This window comes from Lichenostomus cassidix, chromosome 1 (assembly GCF_008360975.1).
Source record: "Lichenostomus cassidix isolate B80296 chromosome 1, HeHo_3.0, whole genome shotgun sequence".
NCBI classification, from domain to species: domain Eukaryota; kingdom Metazoa; phylum Chordata; class Aves; order Passeriformes; family Meliphagidae; genus Lichenostomus; species Lichenostomus cassidix.
The window spans coordinates 111,271,644-111,295,673 of NC_139479.1; the positions used below are offsets into that span (position 1 = coordinate 111,271,644).

The window sequence follows — 24,030 nt, forward strand, 5'->3', positions numbered from 1 at the left end:
GTGAATTATGTTCTGTGAGGGAATAAGAGACTGACCTCACTTGAGTGACTAAAGAGATAGCTATTAGGTCTTACTCCTTTATGGCTTTTAAACTGTCTTTCTGTAGGCTTGCCATGCACACAGTAAAATTTGTGTTACACCCCTTTACATCTCTCTCACATGGAGACCCACATGCTGTCTATCAACACAAAAAAACATCTGCACCTCCCAAGATTTGTGTGCAATCTGTGGTCAGAGGAATACAATTGGGTGATAAACTCCTTGTCTGGTCCTCCATCCCCAGTAGACCCTAACTGAAAAAAAGAATTTCTAACTGTACAACTAAAAAAATGAGAATCAAGAAATCCAGGAGGGCTTTTTAGTTAATTAATTGGTGTTATCATATATCTACAATGAAATGAAGAGCCTTTCAATCCTTATTTGACCTCCTCCCAACAACAGCAGTTTCCCAGGAAGATGGGGGATGCAGAAGCCCAGCAAGCCACAGCGACCAAAGCAAACCATGGAGGAACATTACATGTGTAAGGATTAACTCAGAAAGAACATCAGACCTGAGTTGTATTTAGGTCAAACCTTTTGGGGAAGCAACAATAAGAAAAAGGAAGGCACACAGTTTATTAGGGAACTGTGAAGTCCTCACCATTCTGAGGGGACGCAGAGATTTTACATCTGCTGAAGGAATTTCAGAGGGTGAACCACACTCTTCCAAAACTGTCATCTCTCCCTTGTAATTCAAGTCTGAATAAGCAAGCCATCTAGAACAGTAGAGATAAATGAGTCAGTAAGTTCATTAATTGGATTCCAAATGCAAAAATCTTATTAAAACTATTTTCCTTTTTGAACTCATATGAGCTGGGCAATGTTTTAGATACTGACAGCACATCAAAACAAAGCCATATTTAAATATGCTGGCAACATCAGTGCTAAGAAGATCTCAGATACTTTTTCTCAGACCAAGCTAAACATAAATGAAAGCAGAAAATTACCAATTTGTTCATTCACTTAAAAAAAACAGCTTGTTACTCTATGAGTATACAGAAGTCAGTATTGAAGATCAGAATTTGCACTGAATTTTATCTAATATTATGACCTTATGAATTAAAAGGCTTTCAAACATCAATCCCATTTCATTTTTTTCAGTGGAAGCTATTAATATAAGATTATTTACAACACTCCTTTGGAAAGCTATTGTAATTTTGACACAAGGATTAAACATGCTGAGAGTCCTTCAGACTGTTCTAAATCAAAAAAAGCTGAATACAGAAGCTGGACACAGGTTTAGTAGAGCACACAAGGAATGGAGGAAGAGGCATTGAGCAAAATGGAAAGTGATCTTCTTAAAGCTACCAAGTTGTGTCAAAACTCTTTTTTTAATTCCTTCATCACCTCAGGTTTCACAGACATCGTGAGATTGTGGGAAGGAAGATTTGGCTCACGTGGAAAAGCTTGTAATAGAAGAGCTAATATCATTCTGCAGTGATTTTTTTAAAAGAGCCTCACAACTCCCAAACTCCAGGAGCTGTGAGGCGTAGGCCATTTACCCAGGGAACAGCTCAATACAGAAATTGCTGGGAATACAGGAATTCTGCTCAATACAGGAAGTGCTGGGCTGCCCAGGGGCCTGTGTCATATTGCATCACCTCCCTCCAGAACGTCAGGATATGGCTGGAGCTTGAGAAATGCTTGGATGATGTAACACCCATTTTCTGGTATTCAGCCACAGTGTTACCGTTATAACAGGGTGGGTGACCAGGGAGAAAGTATCTATTCTCCAAAGAGCTAAAAGCTAATTACAGCTGAGTTGCTTCTGCTATTTATAAAGCTACTCAAATACGGAATTACTGAAGACTTCTGCCAGTGACTAGGAAAAATCCCTTCAAAAATTTGGTTAAACTACTAGGAGCCCATAAAGCACGATGCTGAAGTGTAAAGCTGAGAATATTTAGTGTATGTTTACTGATTTGTAGCAAAACCCCCAATATTGTTCATGCTGACTGCCTTTCACCCCACAACATTACTCTTCTACCTGCTGGCAAAATGCTGTTAGAAAGGGTCAGAACTCACACTCCTGATTTGACTCTTATATAAGGGTTTCTCTCAACATCCAGCTCTTCTAAATTGGCAACTGCACCCTGTATGCAGATGGGAAGTCCCTCTGTACTGCCAGCTGCCAGGCAGAACTCCACCTCTGGAATGCCACAGTCCTGTGGAAACAAATCAAAGGGTAATGTTTACCCACACTTGCAGACTCTGCCCCCAAATATTCCCTTTTCCCCCTGTCTTCTCACCCTTCTCCAGGCTTCATATGATGGAAGGGTCTTATTCTTTTTTAAATGGGAGACTGGAATTTTTAGAAAGGCTAAGGGAGCTAAATTTCCAGCTCCCACAAACTTTCAAAGAAGAAATTTATGCCTGTCAGGCTACTTTCAGAAAGGCTTGTTTAAATATTTTCCAAGTAAAGGATCAAGCAGTACTGTAATACTGCCTTTTTCTTTTTTAAAGACAATGCTTCCATAACACACATACAGACACACATGATGCATGCATTAACTAAAACTTTCCAGAAATGTCTATTACATTCCCACCTCTGCCTCTCCATAACAATTAAGTTCTGTAATGCAGAATCCAACTACAGCATCAAGCTACATGAGTTCAATTTTCTGTTGTGGTAAGTAAATCTACAGCATTTTACATGAAGGAAAAAAAAAGATAAATACTAGAAAATATCCATTTTGTTAAGTAGACATTTTAGCAATTTTGCTGTTACTACAAAGCAACAACCTCTATTTCCTTACTGGAGGTTTACTACTGAGAGATGCCACACTGGGGAACAAACTTGTTGACCACATGCTCTTCTCTAGAATTTGCAGGGATTTTATTGAGCCGCCCTCATTTTGCAATGTTTACAAAACATGCATTGCCAACACTTTCTTCCCCAGCACTCAAACACATCATGAGCCAACGAGGACCTTCTGCAAGTCCCTGTTTCACAGGGTGTTCAGAGCAGCGACAGGCAGCTCACGTGTGTGGCTGGAAAATTTCACCTCTCAGTGATCACCTCCCAGAACACTTCCCCTTCTCCTCCTCACCCATCTGCTTTAGGACAGAGGGCTTGGACAGCATTCAGAGATTCCCAGAATCCTAAAGGTGGCTGCAGGAAGCTCTGGGAGTTACAGCACCTCATCTCATAACAGCACCTGCCGTGCTCTCTTTTCATACATGGTTTTGAGAGGGGTTTTCATGGGATAACACCCCATGGCTTCTTGGTCATCAAAGCTTTTTCTGCAGCTATTGAACTGTCAGCAAGAAGTGTGGCAATTAGAATAGATGCACTCCAGGGTATTGTTTCACTTTCCTCCTGAGACCTGAAGTAACACAGTAATACTGTTTTGGCAACTCTCCCTATGCACAACCACGTTTCCTCTGTATTGTACCTTGCAAACAATGCACACTCTTTGTTTTTAGAACAAAAACCACAATACCGGAATTCTTATTTTCAGATGAGCAAGCCCAGAAAAACGAGGAAAAATTACTTTCTAGTACAATGCTGTTTTATGGCAAAGTGCTAAGGAACTCCATTCCTCAATTCTAAACATATTGCCAGACAAGTTTAAAAAAAACTAAAATAATCTGCCCATAGTTTTCACATGTACATGTATCTTATTCAATCACAGTTGAGAAATATTTGAAGCCTGTTGGTTTTTCTAAAAATATCTGATATATAATAAGGTGGAAATTCATAAATCCAACGAGCTTGATACAGAAAATTGGAAGTTGTACCTATTAGAATTCCACAAATAATGATGCCAGACTCTTACTGGTTTCAGATAAATTCTGAAACAAAGTACCTACAAGACTAGACAAGCAGCAAAAGTATCTGCCTGCGGGCTCAGACAGAATATGAGATGCAATATATTTAATTCTAATTCAGTAGGAGGCTTGTGTTTTTGTTTCTCATTTAGGATTGGAAAAAGCCAGTCTGTATTCTCTTTTCAAGTCTGCTCTCCTGACTCTGAAGCTCATGAGGCAGTCTGCAGCTCAAGAGATGACAGATGTAGCAGGGTAGGTAAAGCAAAAGCACTCAGAATAAAATCTCTCATATTTATCACCATCTCTCTCCAGACAGATTTTGACAGTCATAAAAAACCTCTACTCGTAGTGATGGTATTTTTGTGTGTTATAGATTAAGTCCACAAACTTCTTTCATAAAGTGTCACACAATAAACTGAGGTATTCATCAAAACCAATTCAAATATCTATTTTTAAAAGTAGTTGCATAGCTGAGCAAGAAGTAGATCATATTTTTAAAGCACATTTTGTTAAAGTCACAAATACACATTTGGACTTAAATGTGGAGTTCAATTTACCTGTGCTGATGTACAGGCTGCAGATAATGGTAACATTTATTATTACTGTAGGAGATGAATGCTCTGTATTTGCAGAGGTACACTGTGCTATGCCATTAATTTATACAATTCAAGCATGCAAACTTAGCTTGGTAAATATTGGCCCCAGCATGTTCATATTTGCCTGAGCGAATTTAATAGCCCTCATTACTTTCACAGGCTTCTTTAACATTCCCAATAAAGCCACCATCCTTGGAAACAAAATGAAAACCACACAAACATGATAGCATTCAGGTGGAGAGCTAGATCCTTCAGCCCAAAGCCCTGTCATCTGCAAGGCGTCAAGATCTGGAAATAAGATATCCACATGCAAAACTATTACCATGCAAAGCTACATAGACTAGCACAGTATTTCAGCCCAGATCCCAAACTGGAAGGTTTCCTCCCTAAATCCACCCCCCAAGCCGTGCCACCCCCATCACAAGCAGCCCAAATTCACATCATTCATTACCCTCCTGACACGTCAGGCAAAAATAGAATAAAAAGCACAGCAAACAGATCAGGCAGCTGTGCTCATTTCCAATGATAACACACAACCAGTAAATGCTTAGGCAGGTCACAGCCTCCAGGCATCCCTCTCTGCCTTCCATACTCTGTGCTATTCTCCTCCTACCTCCACACAATCATTCTGGAATGTCCATGCTTCCCTCGTGGTTTTTAGGGAGCTGGGATGTTTACACAGCACGTGGAACACTTATGGACACCTCCAGAAGAGTACCATGGCCCTCACCAGGAAGGTGAAGGCTCCTCCTGAAGAGGATTAAGACAACACTTAAAGCCTTTAGCATGACATATTCCTCTTCAGTGGCATCTCTGACATTTTTCTAGTCTGACCAAGAGCTCCAGTAGAAGTGACAGACCAAAGTGGTCTTGGCTGTTTATTCTTCTTCTGGATCTAGGATCCACTGGCTGCCCTAGCAGCTCCACAGGGTAACTAACTTCAGCACTGTTAGGTCTTCTCCTTGGACCTGCCAGCTGTGGTGACTGATGTGATCAAATCAACCTATTTAACTGGGGTAGGTTTTATCTCAGCAACAGGACAAAGAGTGACTAAAGTCTGGCTTCTTAAGCGAAATGCCAAAACAAGGAGAGAAGAGTCTGTTGAAAACTGGTCCTAATTAGTTCTGGTATTCACATGATTGCTTTGTAATACAGTCTGGACACCACCTCACTTCAGATGCACTGCCCCACTCTTGCTACCACCCACCACCACCAAACCCAGCTGCAGAACTCAGCAGGGCTGCTAGTAAAATAAAATAATGCTAAGGAAATGAATGATTCCTGTACTGTCAATACCAGCCAGCAAATGAGACAACCTGAAGCTGCTGGGTGTATTCCTATGGCATCTGACAAAGTAGTCCCTGCTTAAATCATTAACTTCTTTTCACCTAGTGAACCACACAAACAAAGGAAACTCACCCTTCATGTAATGCTGTGAACAATCCCACTGCAAAGAGCTTTGCTAAAGGAGACTCCACAAGGAATCGAGTTACTCCCTGCCTAACCATCCTGCAGTGATTATAAACTGCTGTTTCAGATCCCTTGTCACCTTGCAAAACAGTGGTCGACAGGATTATTCCAGAATGGAGGTGTCAGGAACACTTCTTAGCTCCTGTTTTTGGGAACATAACATTTAGCAGCCCCTTTGAGCTTCCAGAAACAGATAGAAAAAACCCCAACATATACAAAAAGGTCAACATATGCATTTAGAGTAAGCCACAGAACTGACCTGAGCAAACAGACTGTGCTGCAGGAGCTGCACTGAGCCTGTGTGTGCAGGCAGACTCTGCCAGCCTTTGCTCCTGCAGCCTTAGTGGAATTCAGTCTCCACATTATTTCAGACAGGTCTTCATTTTACTGGTTGCACAGTCTGTTTCTTTGGAATCTCCTCCCCACAATTTTCTTGGAATTAAATACACATGGATACACCTAAGGCATATCCACAGTTAGCCAGGCCACAAGCTAACCACAGAGTTAACAGAATCTCTGCCTTTTGGGGAGGCTTGAAGCCAAATCAAGAGCACAAAGCTACCAGCAGACTGTTCTTTAGTCAATATGCTAGTAAAAAAAAATTAATATTAAATGTACCTCCTACAGTTTCCTTAGTAAAATCTGTTTTTCCTCTTCTTTGCAAGCTGTTTTCTTCTCTAATGTTTAGCCAATTATCAAATCTGCTAACCCAAGGCAACTGAGCAGCCATTAAACAAACACCATAAAAAAGCTACTTGAAAAATTAGAAGACAAGCCAGACAAGCTGGACACAGAGCCAGTATGGCCAAACTAGCCTGGAGAAAAGACACTGACAGCCTAAGAAAAAGAGAATGACAGTAAAACATGTGAATCACACACACCAGCTGCCTGAAAAAGAATCCACTATTTGTCAAATAAAAAAAAAGGATGTATTTTTCACAAAAATAAATAAATAAGGTAGCACTTTGGCAAACTACCTTCCAAAAGTAGTTCCACAGCAGCTGAAGTACAACCTAAAAAGGAAGGGTGCCTTCATGGATCAAGGTTTAGAGGACAAAACCTGGCTCAGTGAGTGCATTAACCTCACAACCATACCTGCTAGAGGTTTAATTTACACGAGGAAAGTGTTGATTACTGGACTAGTGTCCAGTAACAAAGCCTTCCATCTGGGTTCTACAGAAATGAGCCACAGACTGGAAAAAGAACCAAGGTCAAACCTATTTAGCTGTACTGCAAAGATTTTTATCAAGCATGATGAAGCTAAACACAGGATCTTTCCCATCCAAGAGTCTTCTTTCATACCCAAGACAAATCCAGCTTCCCTTGGCTTCAGACTATAGTTGCACATGTTATTGTTTATTTATTTAGTTGCCTTTATTTATTTAGTTGCTTTCCACATTATTGATCAATATTTGTATGATGTATTGGTCAAAGGCTTCTTATTTGTTTAGCTCAAATAAATGCTAACTACATTATTCTTGCCTTCAGTCAGCCTCTTTTGAATTAATTAATTTCTAAGCTTTTTAAGAGAATGAAAAAGTATTCCTAATTGTTATGACATTATGCCCCTGTAGTGACGACAAAAAGGTTATCAATTTTAAAATGACCTCTACACCAGCAGAGAACAGAGAAACCACTTTACTGAAAATCTTTCACGTTGTGATACAAATGATAATTCACTCACAGTAAGGGCCATTGCCCTGTGAATAACTGGAATGCTACACTGAACAAGGGGAGCACTAAGTCTTCTTAAATCACAAGATCTGGTGAATATATTCCTCATTCACTGAATAACAATGGATGCATTCTATTCAGTTTTATACATTTGATTCTTATCCTTTCAACAAAAAGCCTTCTGAGCTGATGGCTGTAGGCAGAGCCAGTGCTGTAGGTGTACCACTGGCCCATGTGGAAACCCTAGAGATGGCACAAGGCTGCAGAGGGAATGGCAGCAAGTTTTGGAGGCTATGCTGTACAAACAGGATTGGAAACCCAAGTGATACTGAAACAGATCCATACAGACACAGCAGACAGCTTAAGATAAAAACTTCTTCAAAACCATGAACTGATTCCATTTAATTTCAAATAAATGGACAGGTGAACATCTAGAAGGAGGGGAGTCTGTGTCACATGAGGGTAATGGCAAAGAAACACAATCCATCTGCTCATTAACTCAGGAATAAAGGGAAATTTAGCGCAGCAAAAGCCCTGGAATTTATCACCTAGAAGGTGAAAAAAGTGAGTAATGACACATTTGAATAAAGTCAGAAACACTACACACATTGTCCATTGCTGGTAATGCACCACTGTGACCAATAAATCAATTACCCATGTGAGAATATTGTGAGGAAAAGCTGTACCTTTGTTACATGTTTGATTGAACCAACTGTGAGGTTTCTTCGATGATGTTTAAGGCCTGGGAGATCCCAAAGGTGATCCAGCACAGCCTCTCCTTCTTCCAGCACATATTTTCGACCCTGGAACTTTGGTTTCTCATAAAAAATCCAACTGCAATAACGACACAATGAACTGAGTTGTTGCTGGTAGAGCACATCTGAAAACCCAGGAAACCCTGAAAATCCTGGAAACCCAGGAAAAAGCTCTTCTTATCAAGACAAATAGCACATCTTTCTTATGCTGTCCCTCAGCAGTCACATTCACTTTGGTATTGGAAAGTAAAACACACAGTTCTCCTCCAGGACAAAATATAAAATAAAAGTACAGCTAAACCACAATGTGAATAAACAGCCTTCTTTTACCAGAACAAATATATGAATTGTCACATCAAAACACGTCCTGTTCAGGCAGACACTACGCAAGGCATTAAATATAGTAAAAATGGCATTCAGCATTTCTCGGGATGTGAAGGAAATGTATGCAAAAAGCACACAAGGCTGCCTCAAAACTGCATAAACGTGACATGCATGGCTGACAGTCAGGAACATTCCCTGTAAGCTCCACCAATTAAATTCCAATGCAACAACTGACATGGACCTGACCCCAGCTTCCCCCAAAAAAATCCAGAAACACTTGCAAACTTAAAGGTACTTGTATATATCCTTCTGCAACCACATTCCTTTAAATGCCACATTAAAACCAGCAGCTGACAATGTTCATTTGATGGTCCTTTTGCACCAGCTACTGTATAAGGAAAGTGAACTGTAAAAATACACCTTTTTTTTTTTTTTTGTCCTATACATGTTCCCTGTCATGATTATGGCTGCACTGGCTCAGCACTCCAGGCAAGAACTCTAAACTTACTTGTGGCTCTATCAGAAACTTTCTGTTTGAAGCTAGCTCCCAGGAGACACATTTTTTTTTTATTTTCAGAGCAGCATTTAAAGCCTTGTTTTATGCTTTTTCACTGGTGTCGTTCTAATTGTAAAGAAAGAAAAAGACACTCCTGCAGATGGGACATGTGTCATAAATAAAAGAAATAAAAGAAATAAAAATACAATACAAAAAAGAAATAAAAATACAAAAGGAACACACATGCAGTCTTTTGGAAAGACTATTTAAATATGACCTGGATTTCTTACCATCCTCTAATTATCCTAAGTACTGTTCCAATGGGAAAGATCCATGATGAGGCATCCAGCACATCCGAATGAACTTCTTGTTGACTTTTGTTGCCACAAACATCATAAATAATAATCTGAAACAATACACAATGCATGCAAATGAGGGCCCATTTGAACACAGAGCACAGACAGTTATTTTTCCCTTGCAGTTTCAGCCCACTCAGCTGAGAGGCTACACAGGTTCTTCTTTTATGAAATACTCTACTGAATGAAAACAACAATTGCTGAGAAATACAACAAAATTACCAGTGGCGGGATTTTAAATAATATATTCTCACTATTAGCATGTGCAAGCATATGCTAATAATACATAAAACCACACAAAATTAGACCAATAACTTCAGATGCTTTCCATTCAAAAATTACCAATTATTCCATGTATCATATTGATTTATGTGACACAAACTCTGCTTACCTTTCCTGGTCTTGGGTTGTATTTGAGACTTGCCCTGTCAAGGAGGTTCTGAAATGAAAAGGACAAACTATTAACACCTACAACAGTGGCACAAAGCACAGGCAGATTATTCTGGGTGCACTATTCCTGTACATGTTCACAACTGTCATTTGTAGAAACAGCCCAGATTTGTTTCACTGCCATTCAGAGTTGGGAAAAACTGTTTATCAGGGTCAATCAGCAGAAAGCAGCATGTGCTAGAAAGGAAGAGCTGTTATGGAAGTTACAACTTTCACAAATGTATTAACCTTTCCCAGCAAACTATAAACTGCATTTCTTAACAGAGGAAAAAACCAGAAGCTCCCTCTAACACAGACTGGAGTATTCCCAGCACTGTGGAAAGGCTTCCCCAATTACATATTTGGTCTATGTGGCACTTTCAAATTCTGAACACGGGAAGAACTGTTTCCATACCCTCATTTGCCATTGCTTTCAGTAAACCAAAAAAAAGAAATGTTAATCTATGGAAGCAGCTATGTTATTTACTTGCCAGCTCAGCTATAGTTTCTGGAAGACACTGTGATGAAACAATCAAAAAGCCCAGTAAACTGACACTTTTTTTTTTTTTTTTGACAAGACAGCTCTATTAATCTCAGAAGTGAAAAAAATAAAAGAGCAATTTTAATATTAAAGGCAATTCCATCATCTTCAGGTTGAAATGTCCTTAATAGGGAGAAATCTGTCTTGTGCTATTATAAAAACTTGTTATTATGCGTATTTCCCTATTTTACCTTCTGTTCACATTCTCTGTTTTACAGTTAAACCACTTTCACCTGTGTGCTGAACCAAGACTGTTACCTTTTAAAAATTATTTTATCAGAAGACTTTTTTTTAAACTATGACATTAAAAAGCCTAATAACTTTTGATAAAAACTTTTGATTATTTTTATGATAAAAACTTAATTAAAAGGTAGCAGGGAGAATAGGGAGGCAGCAACTTTGATTATAAATGTTATATGACACGACATCTTACCGCTGACAATTCTCCCAGTTTTGGCACGGCGTTGTCTTGAAACCAATGAATCTTTGGCTGCAGCATATCCTGGAGGATGCTTCCAAACCTGGTCCCTTTTTCAGAAGAGCCCTTGCTGGCAGATTTCAAATACTGGTAGTACACACTGGTAGGAGGATGTGCTACAGCAGCATCAGCTTTCTCTGGATCTGGTTTGCAAGGTGTTTGACTGGGAGAAGCCACATCTGGAAGCTGTTCTGGTTGCTCCTGAGAGTCAAGCCGCTCTTTTGAAAGAAGAAATGATTGTTCAAGAAAGGAAGATCTACTTTGGTCATTTGATTGAGGGGTTGATTTAAAATTCCCTGTCCACTGACTGGAAAGGCAGTTGTCCTCTCTCTCAGCATCATTTTCCTCATATGATGATTCCTCCTCCTCTTCCTCCACTCCATCCTCCTCATCTTCCTCCTCTCTGCTGAACCGAGCGGTGAACTGCAAGCGCTCAGACACCGACTGGAGGAGGGAAAGCACAGAAGAAGGGTCAGAGTTGTCTTTAGAGACTCCCCCAGCACGGCTTTCTGGAGACACATCCGTGGAGAGCACATCCTCCTGGGAGCTGTCGTCCTCGTAGATGGGAGAGAGAGAGAAAGGATAAATCCTGTAGCGCTTGGCCTCCACGCTCAGGAAGGACTCAGAGCCTCGGCTCTCTGCTGCCTCATTGCCCTTGCTGTCCTGCCCATACAGACAGGCTGACTCCTGCTTATTCCTTGCTCTGTCACCCCTCAGATGATCTGTATTATCTGAAGGCAAATCAGAAGGAGAAAGTGAACCAGTCTGCATATCATCAGTCGAGACAGATTTGTTCTCGGTTTGAAGAGCACCTTCATAAATGATAGTGAAAGAACTGTTTTCCCACTGTTCAATCAGTGGAGAAGAGGCCAAAAGTTCTGTTGAGTCCCTCATGTCATGGTTGCTGTCCAGGCCATTTTCTTTAAGCTGATAATTTCTCTCCATGTCTTGATTCCTCATTTGTGCCTGCTTCATATTCTCATTATTTTGGGCAAAGACTTTGTTGAAGCAGCGTTTCCCCTCACTGCCCTCTCCAGTAACAGACAATTCAGATACCATGGACTGTGTATCTAATCCAATATTAACTTCTGTTCCCTTGCTTGCCCCTTCTGCTAGTTCCTCTTCACTCTCCACTGCCTCTGAACTTTGTAAGGCTGCTTTTACTTGTACAGGTACTTCCTCTGCAGCCTCCTTCCCACAGTGTTCGTACAGTCTGTCTTCAGCATTGCTTTCCAGGGACATCTGAGGGCTGCTTTTATCTTTGGATTCACTCTGCAGGCCAATGCATTCTTCACCAGGCATAAAAGATGACAAATTAACATTTACAGCTGGCAGCAGCGTGCACTCTGGCATATTTGTATTATTGCATGAACCTTTTAACTGCAACGACAAAAGCATTTCTTCAGTCACAGTAGCACCTCTATCTATAAAATGTAAAGTTCCATCCAATTTTCTACTAGTTTTTGATACTTTGCCACACATTTCTGCTGCAGCCAGATGGTCACACACCTTTCCATTGTGCCTTTTTGCTAGTGTCAGAAGATCTGATTCTGGCCTTGCTAAACTGCCAGAGGGAAGAAATCCATTTGTTTGACAAGTAATTGCATTATTTGGTGTCTTTTCATCTCTTTGAAGCCAATCTATGCCATTTTCTATACTATTTGGAAGCAAAGGAGGACCTGAGCAATCTGCCTTTTCACAGTTTACAGCTACAGTCTGAGTTTCATTCATCTCTGTTGGTTCCTGTGTGTTGGCAGGAAACCTCATGTTCAGATTTAAAGTCTTTGGCATTTCAGCCTCAGGTTCAGGCTGAACCTTTCCAGAAGTCCTTTTCCTCTCAGTGCCTTGCTGCTGATTGGATGCCAGTTTTTGTATGGCTGAGTTAATGACCTCATCAACTGTTTCTTTTGCTTTTAGTGCCAGTGCCCTATGTAGGGCAATTTTATCAGCGATGCAAGAGAGTATCTTTTCATCTTGATTATTTGTATCCACTCTTTCATTTCCTGTAAAAGAAGATGAGCCTCCTCCACCAGTCTCATTAAAATATTTTAATGATTGCACAGCTGACTGGATTTCTCCTCCTGCCAGCTGTACAGTTCCAGCCTTCTGATAATTTGCAATATCTGTATTTACTAAACTATCCTTGCTCCCACAAAGCTGGCAGACACTAAAACCTTCTTTTGCTATAATTTCTTCTGTAGCCAAGTGTAAAACTGAGTCCACTATTTCTTCAGCTTTCTTCAACAAAACAGCAGCATCTGGGGAAGAAGAACACTCTTGTCCCTTCACACTGGAATCTCCCCATTCTTCCCCAGAACAGAGCCCATTTGCCTGGGCAGGTGCAGCAGCTTTTTGGCTAGAAGGAACTTCCACGGCAGCAGAAGCACCAAGGATCACCTGTCCCACAGCATCCCTGCACACAGGCTCAGAATGGGCTGATCCAGATGCACTTTCCAAAGATTTCACGGGAGAGATGGGTGATGGCTTTGCCTCTGCCAGGACACTGCTGCCAGCCTGCTGTGTGGAGAAGGCCTCATCTGCCCCATCTCTAGCTCTGTGACTGGAAGAATTACCATTCTCCTGAGCAATGCTGGACATCTCCAAGCCAGAAGGAGAAAGGTTGGAGGCTTCTCTGGATACCAGAGTAGGAGAAGTGGGCCTGAGGATGCCAAAAATTCCTGCAGCTACTCCATCAGCAGAGCTATCAGACACAGGTGGAGCAATCTCAGGTTCCAGAGAACTTGCTGGGCACAAAGTTCTCAGGTCTCCTGAGCAAGGTGGCTCCTCGGTCATCCTGTCCACAGGGGTTATTTCCCTAGACTCTGCAGTTGGAAAAATAAAGCTGTCCTGTTCAGAAGCAGCAATCTGGCCATTTTCAGAGTTAGTGGAAGAAGGCAGCATTTCTCCTTCTTTGTCAGATGAAGAATCAATTGCTCTGGGTGATATCCTAAGTTTACTGCTGTTTTCCTTCTTGGAAGAAAAATCAATACACCTCTTTTCAGAGACAGGCAGAGATTCAGAAATCAAGTCTACATTGTCTTCTTCATGGGTGAAATCAGAATGGTTGTTTGAAGGCTTTCCTTCAGATCTCAAGGCAGAGTGAGAAACCATCACAGACACAGAGGTAGACGCGTGGGTTAGAGGGGCTGTCAGCTCACCACAATTAGTTTTCACACTTTGAGACCCATGTACACATGGTGACCTGCTGGCAAAGTTTTCCACTGCAACCTCAGATAAAACCTCCATTGTTTCCACACACTCTGTCTCTAGACAAGGAAAACCAGTCTGCTGTGTGGCAGTATTCTCAGAATTCCCCACATGGATCAGCCTGTGACCATTCTGTACAAGCACTGCTTTCCCTAACTCACTCAGTTCTTCATTACAAGTTCCCCTGCCCATGACTCTATCTTCAGCAGGTCCAACAGATGACACTGAAGTAGCTGGATTGTCTGTGGCCATGCTCTTTCCTCCTTTGGATTCCATGCTAAGTGAAGTAGGTATTTGTTCCTTAAAAGGAACAGCAGCAGCAGGAAAGTTCTGTGGATTTTGCTCTCTTTCTACAGCTGCCACAATTTTCTGTGTATCACTGTTTCTTGGATCGCTGTCTTTACTGGCACTCCTGGTGTGCTGATCTCCTTGCTTCTGAAATGTAGTGGTACTGAAATGAAGCCTCTGGACATCCAATGTTTGCTCCAAGTGATTATCCACTTGATGGTTACAGCGAAATTCTCCCTTACTCACCTGCAGTTCTTCATTAACTGTCTTGCTTTTTGACTTGGGTGAATGTAAACAATCATCCTGTATTTCTTTTGGGGACTCCTTATTAGCTGCTTTACTACAGTAATTTTCTTTATCAAAGTTGGAAGTGGCATTTTTGTCTGTCTGAAACAGAGTTCCTGCTTCTCCTGGCAGTCCATTTTCTTTCCCAAGCAAATTGTTTGCAGAACTCACTTTAAGGGAATGAGTGCTCTGGGAAGAGGAACTGGTTAGGATACCACTATTTCTACTAAAAAATGACAATAACGAGTCTAGTGAATACGTCCTTTTAACTTTTGTTGCTGAAAAACCAGGTGTATTTCTTAAGTCTAACTCATGGCATGACTCAGTGGATGAAGTTGTGGCCTTTGCAGTTATTTCATGTTTACTTCTGCCCAAGCAACGCTGAGCTTTACCAGACTGTTTGCTTCCCACCCTAACTGCAGAAGAATTCAATCTGGCATCATCTTGGTGATCTTTACCCTCATCTCTTCCATTTTCTTCTGATTTCAGAGAGAGCGTTGTTTGGACTTCTCCATTTTCTTTGACCACTGAAGCATTTTTGTTCTCAGGACTTTTCTCTCCTTTTCCAGTTTCTGACTGACTCTTCAGGAGCTGCCTGATCCTTGCAGAGCCCCGATATGTTGCATAAGTGACTGCAGGTGCTTCTGCCTTCCGTCGTGTTTGCCTGCAACAAGGATCATCAGTATCAGCAAGGACAGACAATAAACAGCTGCTAGGACAGTAAAGCTTAGCACTAGCTGTAGGTGATGTAAAATACTGTTTTCCTACACAGCTTAGCACAAACTGCAGATTGCACTCCACACTGTTTTCTTCCTCCTTCTGCTAAATACAGGTTTATGTGACAAATGACAGGGATACCACCTTTTACCAAAAAAGCCAACTTAAACTACAAGCAAAAAAGTAGATGTTGCCTTAACCAACTTCCATCATTTATTTTCTACCAATCCAGGGAATTACTACTGACAAATGTCACTGCAAGTCAACATTTGCAGTGACAGAAATAATCACACTGGTTTGAAGAAGTTATATTATACTAAAGCAGAATATTAAAATGGAAGAAAATGTACTGTACTAATGTTCGTTAAAATGTTGAATTGAAATTTAAACTTTTACCCAATATCTCAACACACTGTTAAGAAAAAGGATGAGGAGAAACAAAACATGGGGGAAAAAAGGAAGTCTAGAACAGGGGATGCTTTTTTGGACCACAGAGTAGTAAGGAGATTGAATGAAGAATGAGTAAGAAGGAAGACTGTAGGAATCTGGAAGGAATATCACACTGGGAAGACTAGAAATGTGAAAAGGAAGTGGTAGATCTAGCCATTCCTTAGGCTTAAATTTAGCAGCAAAAACCAGTGAATGCAAAAACTAAAAAATGAAAATCACCACAGAGGAATTGTGATCCTGATCCTTCACTGCTCCTTCTGATAATACCAAGTTCAGAGCCTGTCACTTTCAATATTCTGAAGAAGCAGTTCTTCTTCTTTCTTAAAACTAGGAGACATCACAAATGCTCACATTTCTTTCAAATGCTTCTCTCTTTTCCCCGTTTTTCCGCCTGTTAAAGAATTCTTGCAAAAATCAGTCACTGTCAGCTTTTCCATTCTTCACCTTAAGACAAAGTGGATGCTCAGACTAGATTCAAACTCCCTTCTGCCTCAGCCTCCAAGCAAACTAAGAAGAAACCTCTTCAAAGTCTGCCCTGTATCTGCTAACTGAGTGGATGGCTGGAATCAACCATTCAGCTGTCTGGCAAATTTTCATACTAATTTCGGAAGAGTCTCATGGGCAAAAATAAAGACAACAACAACAAAAGCATTGGCTAAGATTTAGATTTCTACTATAAAATCATTGCAATATATAACAATGGCTTAATAGCTTTTAAAAGCTCTTTGTACCTTCCCCCATTAGTTCAGTTGGTTGAGAAGTTGTTACAGCTCTAGAGTTGAGAACAAATAATTTAAGCGAGAAATAAAATATAAATTTACTAAGGAAAGTGAAACATGTGACTATCATTGACTAGCTCTAACTTCAAATCTTGTCTGTATGGATTCTGAGTATATATTTTCTCAAAAGATACAGAAGAATATAAAAATGGAGTGGATTCACCAATCTAAAAATAGAATCTCTTATCTGTCAAGATTTTAGAGGCCAAGATTCTTACTTCAATATTAATTTCATTTTGAAGAGGGAACTTAATGCTATTTAAAATCACAAGTAAACTTCCCTCTTGTGCAGTACTTGGGCATGCAAAGGGTAAAAGTGAAATTATTCATATTCATAAACATTAAAAGAGAGATATAAACAGTCATTTATATGTATGTTTTATATTGTAGCTACCTTTAGGCTAACTCCAAAATACATTAATATGGGAATTCAGACTTTGTGAGAACTGGAAGTTTTATATTGTAGCTACCTTTAGGCTAACTCCAAAATACATTAATATGGGAATTCAGACTTTGTGAGAACTGGAAAATTACATTTGTGTTGGGACTAAATTCACTGTCATCTCTGATGAAGGCTACAGCAGTAACTCAATACAGTGTTTCTTGGTCAGGTATATTAAGTCACAGAGGAAATGGGAAAGTCCTGTATAAATAGCACATCTCCCAAGCACTTGCCAAGTTAGATGCCTACATTTAGTCTTCTATAGCACTACTTTGGTTTCCAGAGATACCAGCAGTGGTAGCTGCTCAACATCACACACTTCATTTGTTAGAAAAGCTGATTTGAGGACTCACACCCCTCTAAAGAAACATAAACACTTCTGAGTGAAAAAAAACCACCCAAAACACAGTGGGAAAAAGGGTAGTAAAAAACCCCAAAACATTATTTCCCCCCTTTTCACAGAAAACATTCTTCTTCATTAGAAAATATTTTCTAAAATTCCAGAGATCCTAAAAATGTGAGGGGAAGGATCTGTTCAGTTCTATAGTGCAGCATATTTACTCAGCATCAGTCATAGTCATACTATAAATAAGTCTTAAGAATGTAAGACCTGATCATGCTCTTATTCAGAATTAACCTTACTGAGTAACCTTTCCTGCTTTAAATAATCACTATTAAGCTTTTACAAACTCCATCAGCTCCTCTATACTTCTTCCAACCTCAAAAATAAAAGTTGGCCTACAAGTGTCCTGAATCCAGATGAAATTTCTCTTAAGAAAACAAGCAGAACACATATTGGCACCATTTCTCAAAAAGAAAAAAAAAAAAAGGTTTTATGGAATCTTGAACAGATCAGCTGTAATGATACATTTGAAGTGAGCACATTAATGGTACTGCAAGATGCCAAACACTCATTTCCACCAAAACCAAGGCATGACTTTGAATAAACAGCTTGACAAGAATTACCTTTTAATGACTATCTTTCATTTAGCGGTTGGTATTTTGTGTGATATGCAGTGGGGAGAATTTAGATTTATGTACAAACATGTGGAGAGAACCAGTACTCCAAAGAAACCTGGAATGTGTCTTTCCCTTTGCCTTCAGAATCCAACTTTTCCTCTGAATTTTTCATGGGAACTCAGCAATTCTGAAACCCAAAGCATTCCAATATGGAATGAATAGGTAAATTCTACTCAAGGGATGACAAAGAGAAGCCAGCATGACTGGGTTCTACACCTACACTAATCTGAGCCACAGACTCTCCCAAATCCTTACTCATTACACATGGTCAGACAAAAAAATACACTCAGAAGTTTCCTTTTTGCCTATGTGGCGATCTTTATAATGTCCCCCAATTCTTTTTGCTCTCTGTTTGTCTTCTGAGGGAATTTTATGCTCCAACTGATCAATCTGAAGTCTGAGGAAGACTCCAAGCCATTTGCCCTTTGGAGCATTGTGCACAAACCCAATCCTGAGGAGCACTGGCTACACTCCTGCTTCAGCTGCAGAGCCTCAGCCTGTGCCAGTCTCTCCCAACACAGCTCTGCTCTCCTGCAGGCTTGATTCCACCAAGGCTTTTGTCACTGAACTCCATTTTAAACCAGAACCAACCTTTCCTCCACAAACAAGGCAACTTCAGGATCTCTGACCTTTGATAAAGAATTTGCTGCTCAACATATAACAAAAGTTTTGCCAGCAGACCCTTTTTAATTCTAGTGCATTTCCTTTTAGAGCACATAGAAGCATATTCATTCTGAATACTCTCATGCAACAAGAAGACGTTTAAAAAATGAAAACCCATGCTCCTATGCAGCACCAGCAATTCAGCTGCAAGTCTTATGAAACAAACTTAGAAGCAGGCTGTGCCACAAAAAAGTCTTCTGAAAGTGTCACTAGAGACTTGCTTCACTTCTGATCACCAAAAGAATATGTCAGTTCAGAACTTACCTTAAAAACTCTTTGCAAAATTTTTTTTTACTCGTGAGGATACAGATTAAAGCCTGATTATACAAAGAACCCAGTGTGCATTCTGTCACATATTTCAAATACTAGGAGATTCCTTCTTTCCTGTCCTCACAGGAAGCTGTTCAATTCCCTATAAAGCCTTAAATCAGTTTCACAGAAGATTTTGACAGCAAAAAGAGAGGATGTCAACATGAGTTATGTTAAATTTGTCAAAAGTAGGTGCTGGTAGATATTCCTTCTATTCTGAAAGATATAAAAAGTTAAAGGGGGACTAACTGAAGGAGGAGAGGGGAACATGTTCTGACATCTTATATGACAGACATCCTGTGTAACTTGCCCAAGTGGCAGCAGTTATAAAACAACCTTGTTGATTTTGAAGGGCTGGAGCAGGAGCAAACCTGCTACCTTGAATGCCTCATTCCAAAGCATCCGTAAAGAACACACTGCTGGCATTTTCTCAAGTGAAATTGAAATTGCCATTGAGATGGCAATCCCTCCAACCTTATTTGTACCATACAATAATGCAGAAAGCAGACAGCCCTGTACATTTTCCAAAAGGTGGAGGAAGACCACAGAGCTCGATGGAGCATCTCAGACCCCCAGGCAGCAGAGTTCAGTGGCACAGCAGGGCACTGCTACCCAGCCTGCTGCTGCAGCATGCAACACATGCCTCTCCCAAAACATGCCATGGCAAATTTTCCCCCATACCTCACATTCCAGACATTTTCTCCCCAGCTCAGCAGCCTCCTGCTTTTATAAGCATATCTGTGCATGATTTCCTCAATCTCTTCTCACAGACCCTGCAGAGGGAGCCACCAGAGAGATCTGCTACAGGCTGAAAATCACTGATCTAGATGAGGTTCTTGTGATTCCTGTCTATCCCTCTCTGACCATCTTAAAATTATGCTGTTGTTTATTTTAATTTTATTCCTCTGAATACTTAACTGACAGCTTTTTTTAAAATTATGTTAAGGTACTTTGTCTGGAAACAACTGTCTTAAAGTCACTTTGAAAAACCTTGGAATCCAATTTAGCCAGCCAGCTGGTTTCTGTGCTCATGTAAGATATTCATAAATGGGAAAAATGAAAGACTTGCTGGAAAAAAATACACTGTGGGCTAACCAAATAGTTGCCATATACAACTCAGATGAAAGAAAACAATTTTTTAGCCAGAGGGGATAGCTTCATGATTTAAATCTGCAGTCGGAAATACTTAGTGTCCTGGGACATCCCAATGTATATTTGAAAAGGTCAAAAGTTTGGTTGAACAAAGTGATTTACACACAGTTGATTCTGCAGGAAATTTCAAAGCTAATGTTCCATAAGGGCAATTAAGAGTCAATGACAATTTTAATAAAAGCAAACACAGTCTCTGTGACCTTGCAAGGAATGTTTTTCCTTCCCCTTGCCCTTTAGGGTAGTACTTTCTTGATTACCTTCCACATCTGGGAAACCCTATTCTTTGAGTCTGAAGGGGAAGAGCACACATCAAGGCTGACCAGGACACCAGAGGCTGCAAGACCAAGGCACAAAGGGCCTGGGATCACTCCTAGCTCTTCCTTGCCATATTTCCCCAGTGCCTGGCAGCAGGTCCTAAACAACCCTACTAAATAAAAGTTCAGCGGAGAAAACAATCCAATGAATTAATTTTTGACTTAATTTAGCTCAACTTTGCATCACACATCTGTTAAGAATTACTCATAAAATATAAAGTTTCCTTCTTCAGAAACACACAGATCTTTGCTTTGGCACCAACAAGACCCTTTCCTTTGGACCACATCCCAGCTGTGGGTAGGCAACCCTCTCTGGCAGGTAGAGAAATGTTTTGGGGACTGTGTTTCTCCTACAGTATAGCTCTGAGAGTCACCACCCTCCCCAGTTCACCCAGGGAATCAGGGAAGGATGACCCTTATCCTTCCCTGGGGCAGCCTTCTAATTTGGGGTGGTATTTGGCTGGCCTGGAAGGGTGGAGCTGCCTGAGTTTATACCCCTCTCAAGGTAAGTCGCTCCCAGCCAGGACTCCCTGCCCACCTCAGCACCAGCAACTGAACATCACATTTCCATGGCCAGAAAGCCTTCAAAAGATCAACAAATCAACACCAACAAATGCAGGAGTAGCAGCTTCCCCACTCCTCTACACTGCTCCTCAGGAATTACCTGATGAGACTATTGCTTGGAATTAAGTGATTAATTTCTGTTCATTTAGTTTTGATTTTCTGCCAAAGGCATCTATAGGGAGAGATGAATGTCGCTACTATTGAATCAAAACCACAATACACAACAATCCATCAGACAAATTAAGGGCTGTGTTTTGTTATCACCACAAGCCTGCCTCTGACAAGCAACACAAAGGAGAATTACAAGCTCTGAAACAAACCTATTAACCAGAATTATGTAACCTGAAGGATTTTATCAGATGTATTTCTATCAGAGCAAAATAAAAGGGCAGGATTTTCTGACAGTACCAAGTAATTGCTAATACTAATATACATCAATTAGATGCTTAGCAACAGGTTTACTAGACTTAAAAATAAACAGGAAAAAAAAACCCATTCCCCTCACAGAACCCAATAATGTATAACACAGTAGAACTGTAAACAGACCGATTTTTTTCTCCTTAGGTCTATCTCCCTTTCTGAAAGAAATTGCTTGCAATGCTCTCATTAAATTATTCCTAGTAGTGTGTGAAGTGTAAATGCACGTTTTGAGCATCTGCTTTTGAAATCACCCCCTCCTACCTCCTACCTACACTTAAAAAATCCTTGCAGTTGTGGAGTTCAGAGCTCTTACTCACTTCCAAGTCTACAAGAACATAGGAAGGAAGAAGGAAAGATCTTAAAGTACTTTGTTGAAATGGGGTATTAGTGTCTTAACCAGGATTATTTCATGAAAACATTCAGAGTAGGTAAAACTTTGATTCTTGTCCCTTCAGCCATGTTCAGCAATGCACTAAGGCTCCTCCTTGCTGAGCCCCAGAACAAGCTGTGCAGTTTCCCAAGCACTATTGTTCTGCACACCACTATTTGCCACATCCACTTATTGTTACTGGATATTTAAAAAAAATAAAAATCTGCTGGAAGATAGACAAATGGCAAGCAGTCAATAGAACAGATCTGGGTCATCAGTCTTTGGGGCAGGGGGAAAGGAAAGCACCTGTCAAAGTTTTGTCCTCAGTCACCTGCCCAAGGTACTACCCATTACCATGGCTGGTATGTACTGCAGGAAGTCCATTCTCAGGAGTTTTAGAGAAACAGTCTCGATTTTTGCAGCCAAATTGTTGTTTTTTAGTGACAGGCAATATATGTGTAAGTGAAAGAATTTTACACTATAGGCAACAAAGACAATGGGGCAAATCTGCATTTTACATTTGTCACCTACTTCATGAAATTGTCATCTCTCTCATGCAGACATTCAGCAATGAGAAATGAGGGGAAGTGCATCCCCACTGTTCCATGGCTTTATTTTTAGGTGTTATTTCTTCAGTTAAAGGTTGGCTTTTAACATCATTGAGGAGTGCAAAGGCTGAGAGTAAGCACAAAATTTTCACTTTTATACCAATCATTCTACACAGAAGCTGCAATCTTATCTAAGAGGTTCTTCTACAAGTAGCAAATACCCTACTTTGCTCCACTTTGCTTCTTCAAGGCAAAGAAACCTTTAACCACTCCAGAGAAATGGAAGAGTAAGGCATGAAATAACTGGACACTTTGCCAACCCAACTCTCCTCACCCATCTTCAGTGCTGCAATTACTGTCCACAGTAATTGTTGTCCAGAGACTTTGCCAAATTTATGATGGTTTTGCCTTTTGTGCTCCTCCTTTACCACTTGCCACTGTTGGGATTAAAGGAGTGAAAGCCTTTGAGGTACAGATTACCTCTGAGCCACCCAGCCAGGGTGATGGAGGAATAATGTGACCTACACATTTTGTCCCTCACAAACACGTACTCCACACACTGAGCTCATGAATTCCACTTTCCTTGGCTCAAGGCCTGGAAACTCGAGTCTTTACCAAGTGCCAGACCTCCCACTGAGGGCAAAATTAACCTCAGTTTACAGGTCAGAGCACTCTGATATCCTTGTATTTCGCAAAATATTGCTTTAAGGATATGAGGAGAATGAGGTTAGCTGAGCAGAGGCCTCCGAGACCATTTGGTAGGTTTTTAAGATCTGAAAGGTTGTTTGGTTAAGGCTTTTTTTTTTTAAACAACTCTAATGGGGATTATGCAATCTAACAACCATCCCTCTTCCACTTATCATTGCAACTTCCTCGCTGAGCACAGACCATCTCTAACGCAGTATTTCACTGTAGTTTAGAATTAACAAATTCATTTACATCTTCCTCATGACAGAGGAAACTGCTGTAAGGTTAATAATGCAGTGGGTCTGAAGGATTCGTGAAGCTCTCTGCCACATCCTGCCTCTATATCAAATGCTAAAATTGCAGTTTAATGCAACAATCAATGCAATCAATAGTACATATGACTTTACTTGGCTCACTAGCAAGCCTCTGATGACTTTTAGGACTCAGTCTTCAAGAGATGAGGTTCACATCATCTTTGCACAGCTTCCACACCTTCCTGTTGCTTTGCGCTACATCTTCACCCCTTCTCCCCATCATTCCTCACGTGCTTTCAGCACCAACTTCCAACAAGACTCTTCAGCCAACTGGCAGCAACCAAGAGCATTTTTACAGTTTAACTATGCTAATTGAGTACCAGCTAGTTAATATTTAGTGAAAAACCCAGCTAGTATTGGAAAGAATAAACTACTCTACATCCTTTAAAGTTTTATAAACTAAAAGACAACAAATCCATCATAACCACTTCCATAAAAGAGAGCTATCCTTGATTCAAACTTTAAAAAAGTTAAACAATGCAAGCCTCTGCTTCCCCACTGTCATTCCAATTTTTCTTTGCTAATTGCTTCAGAAGAGCAGTTCACATTGTGTGGTCAGGAAGAGAAAAACA

The 24,030-nt window shown here is 40.4% G+C and overlaps 1 protein-coding gene across 2 annotated transcripts in view; it reads right to left on the bottom strand.

The window, feature by feature from the left end:
- The window catches only part of CRYBG3 (crystallin beta-gamma domain containing 3), an 80,751-nt gene that overhangs the window by 28,432 nt on the left and 28,289 nt on the right, over positions 1–24,030 (bottom strand). For both annotated transcript variants that reach the window (XM_085076360.1, XM_085076369.1), the window contains 6 exons: positions 10,885–15,373; positions 9,873–9,920; positions 9,416–9,531; positions 8,237–8,384; positions 2,065–2,204; positions 641–755 (listed from right to left, as the gene is read on the bottom strand). In XM_085076360.1, coding sequence (XP_084932486.1) covers positions 641–755; positions 2,065–2,204; positions 8,237–8,384; positions 9,416–9,531; positions 9,873–9,920; positions 10,885–15,373 — 5,056 coding nt within the window. The remainder of the gene's footprint in view (positions 1–640; positions 756–2,064; positions 2,205–8,236; positions 8,385–9,415; positions 9,532–9,872; positions 9,921–10,884; positions 15,374–24,030) is intronic.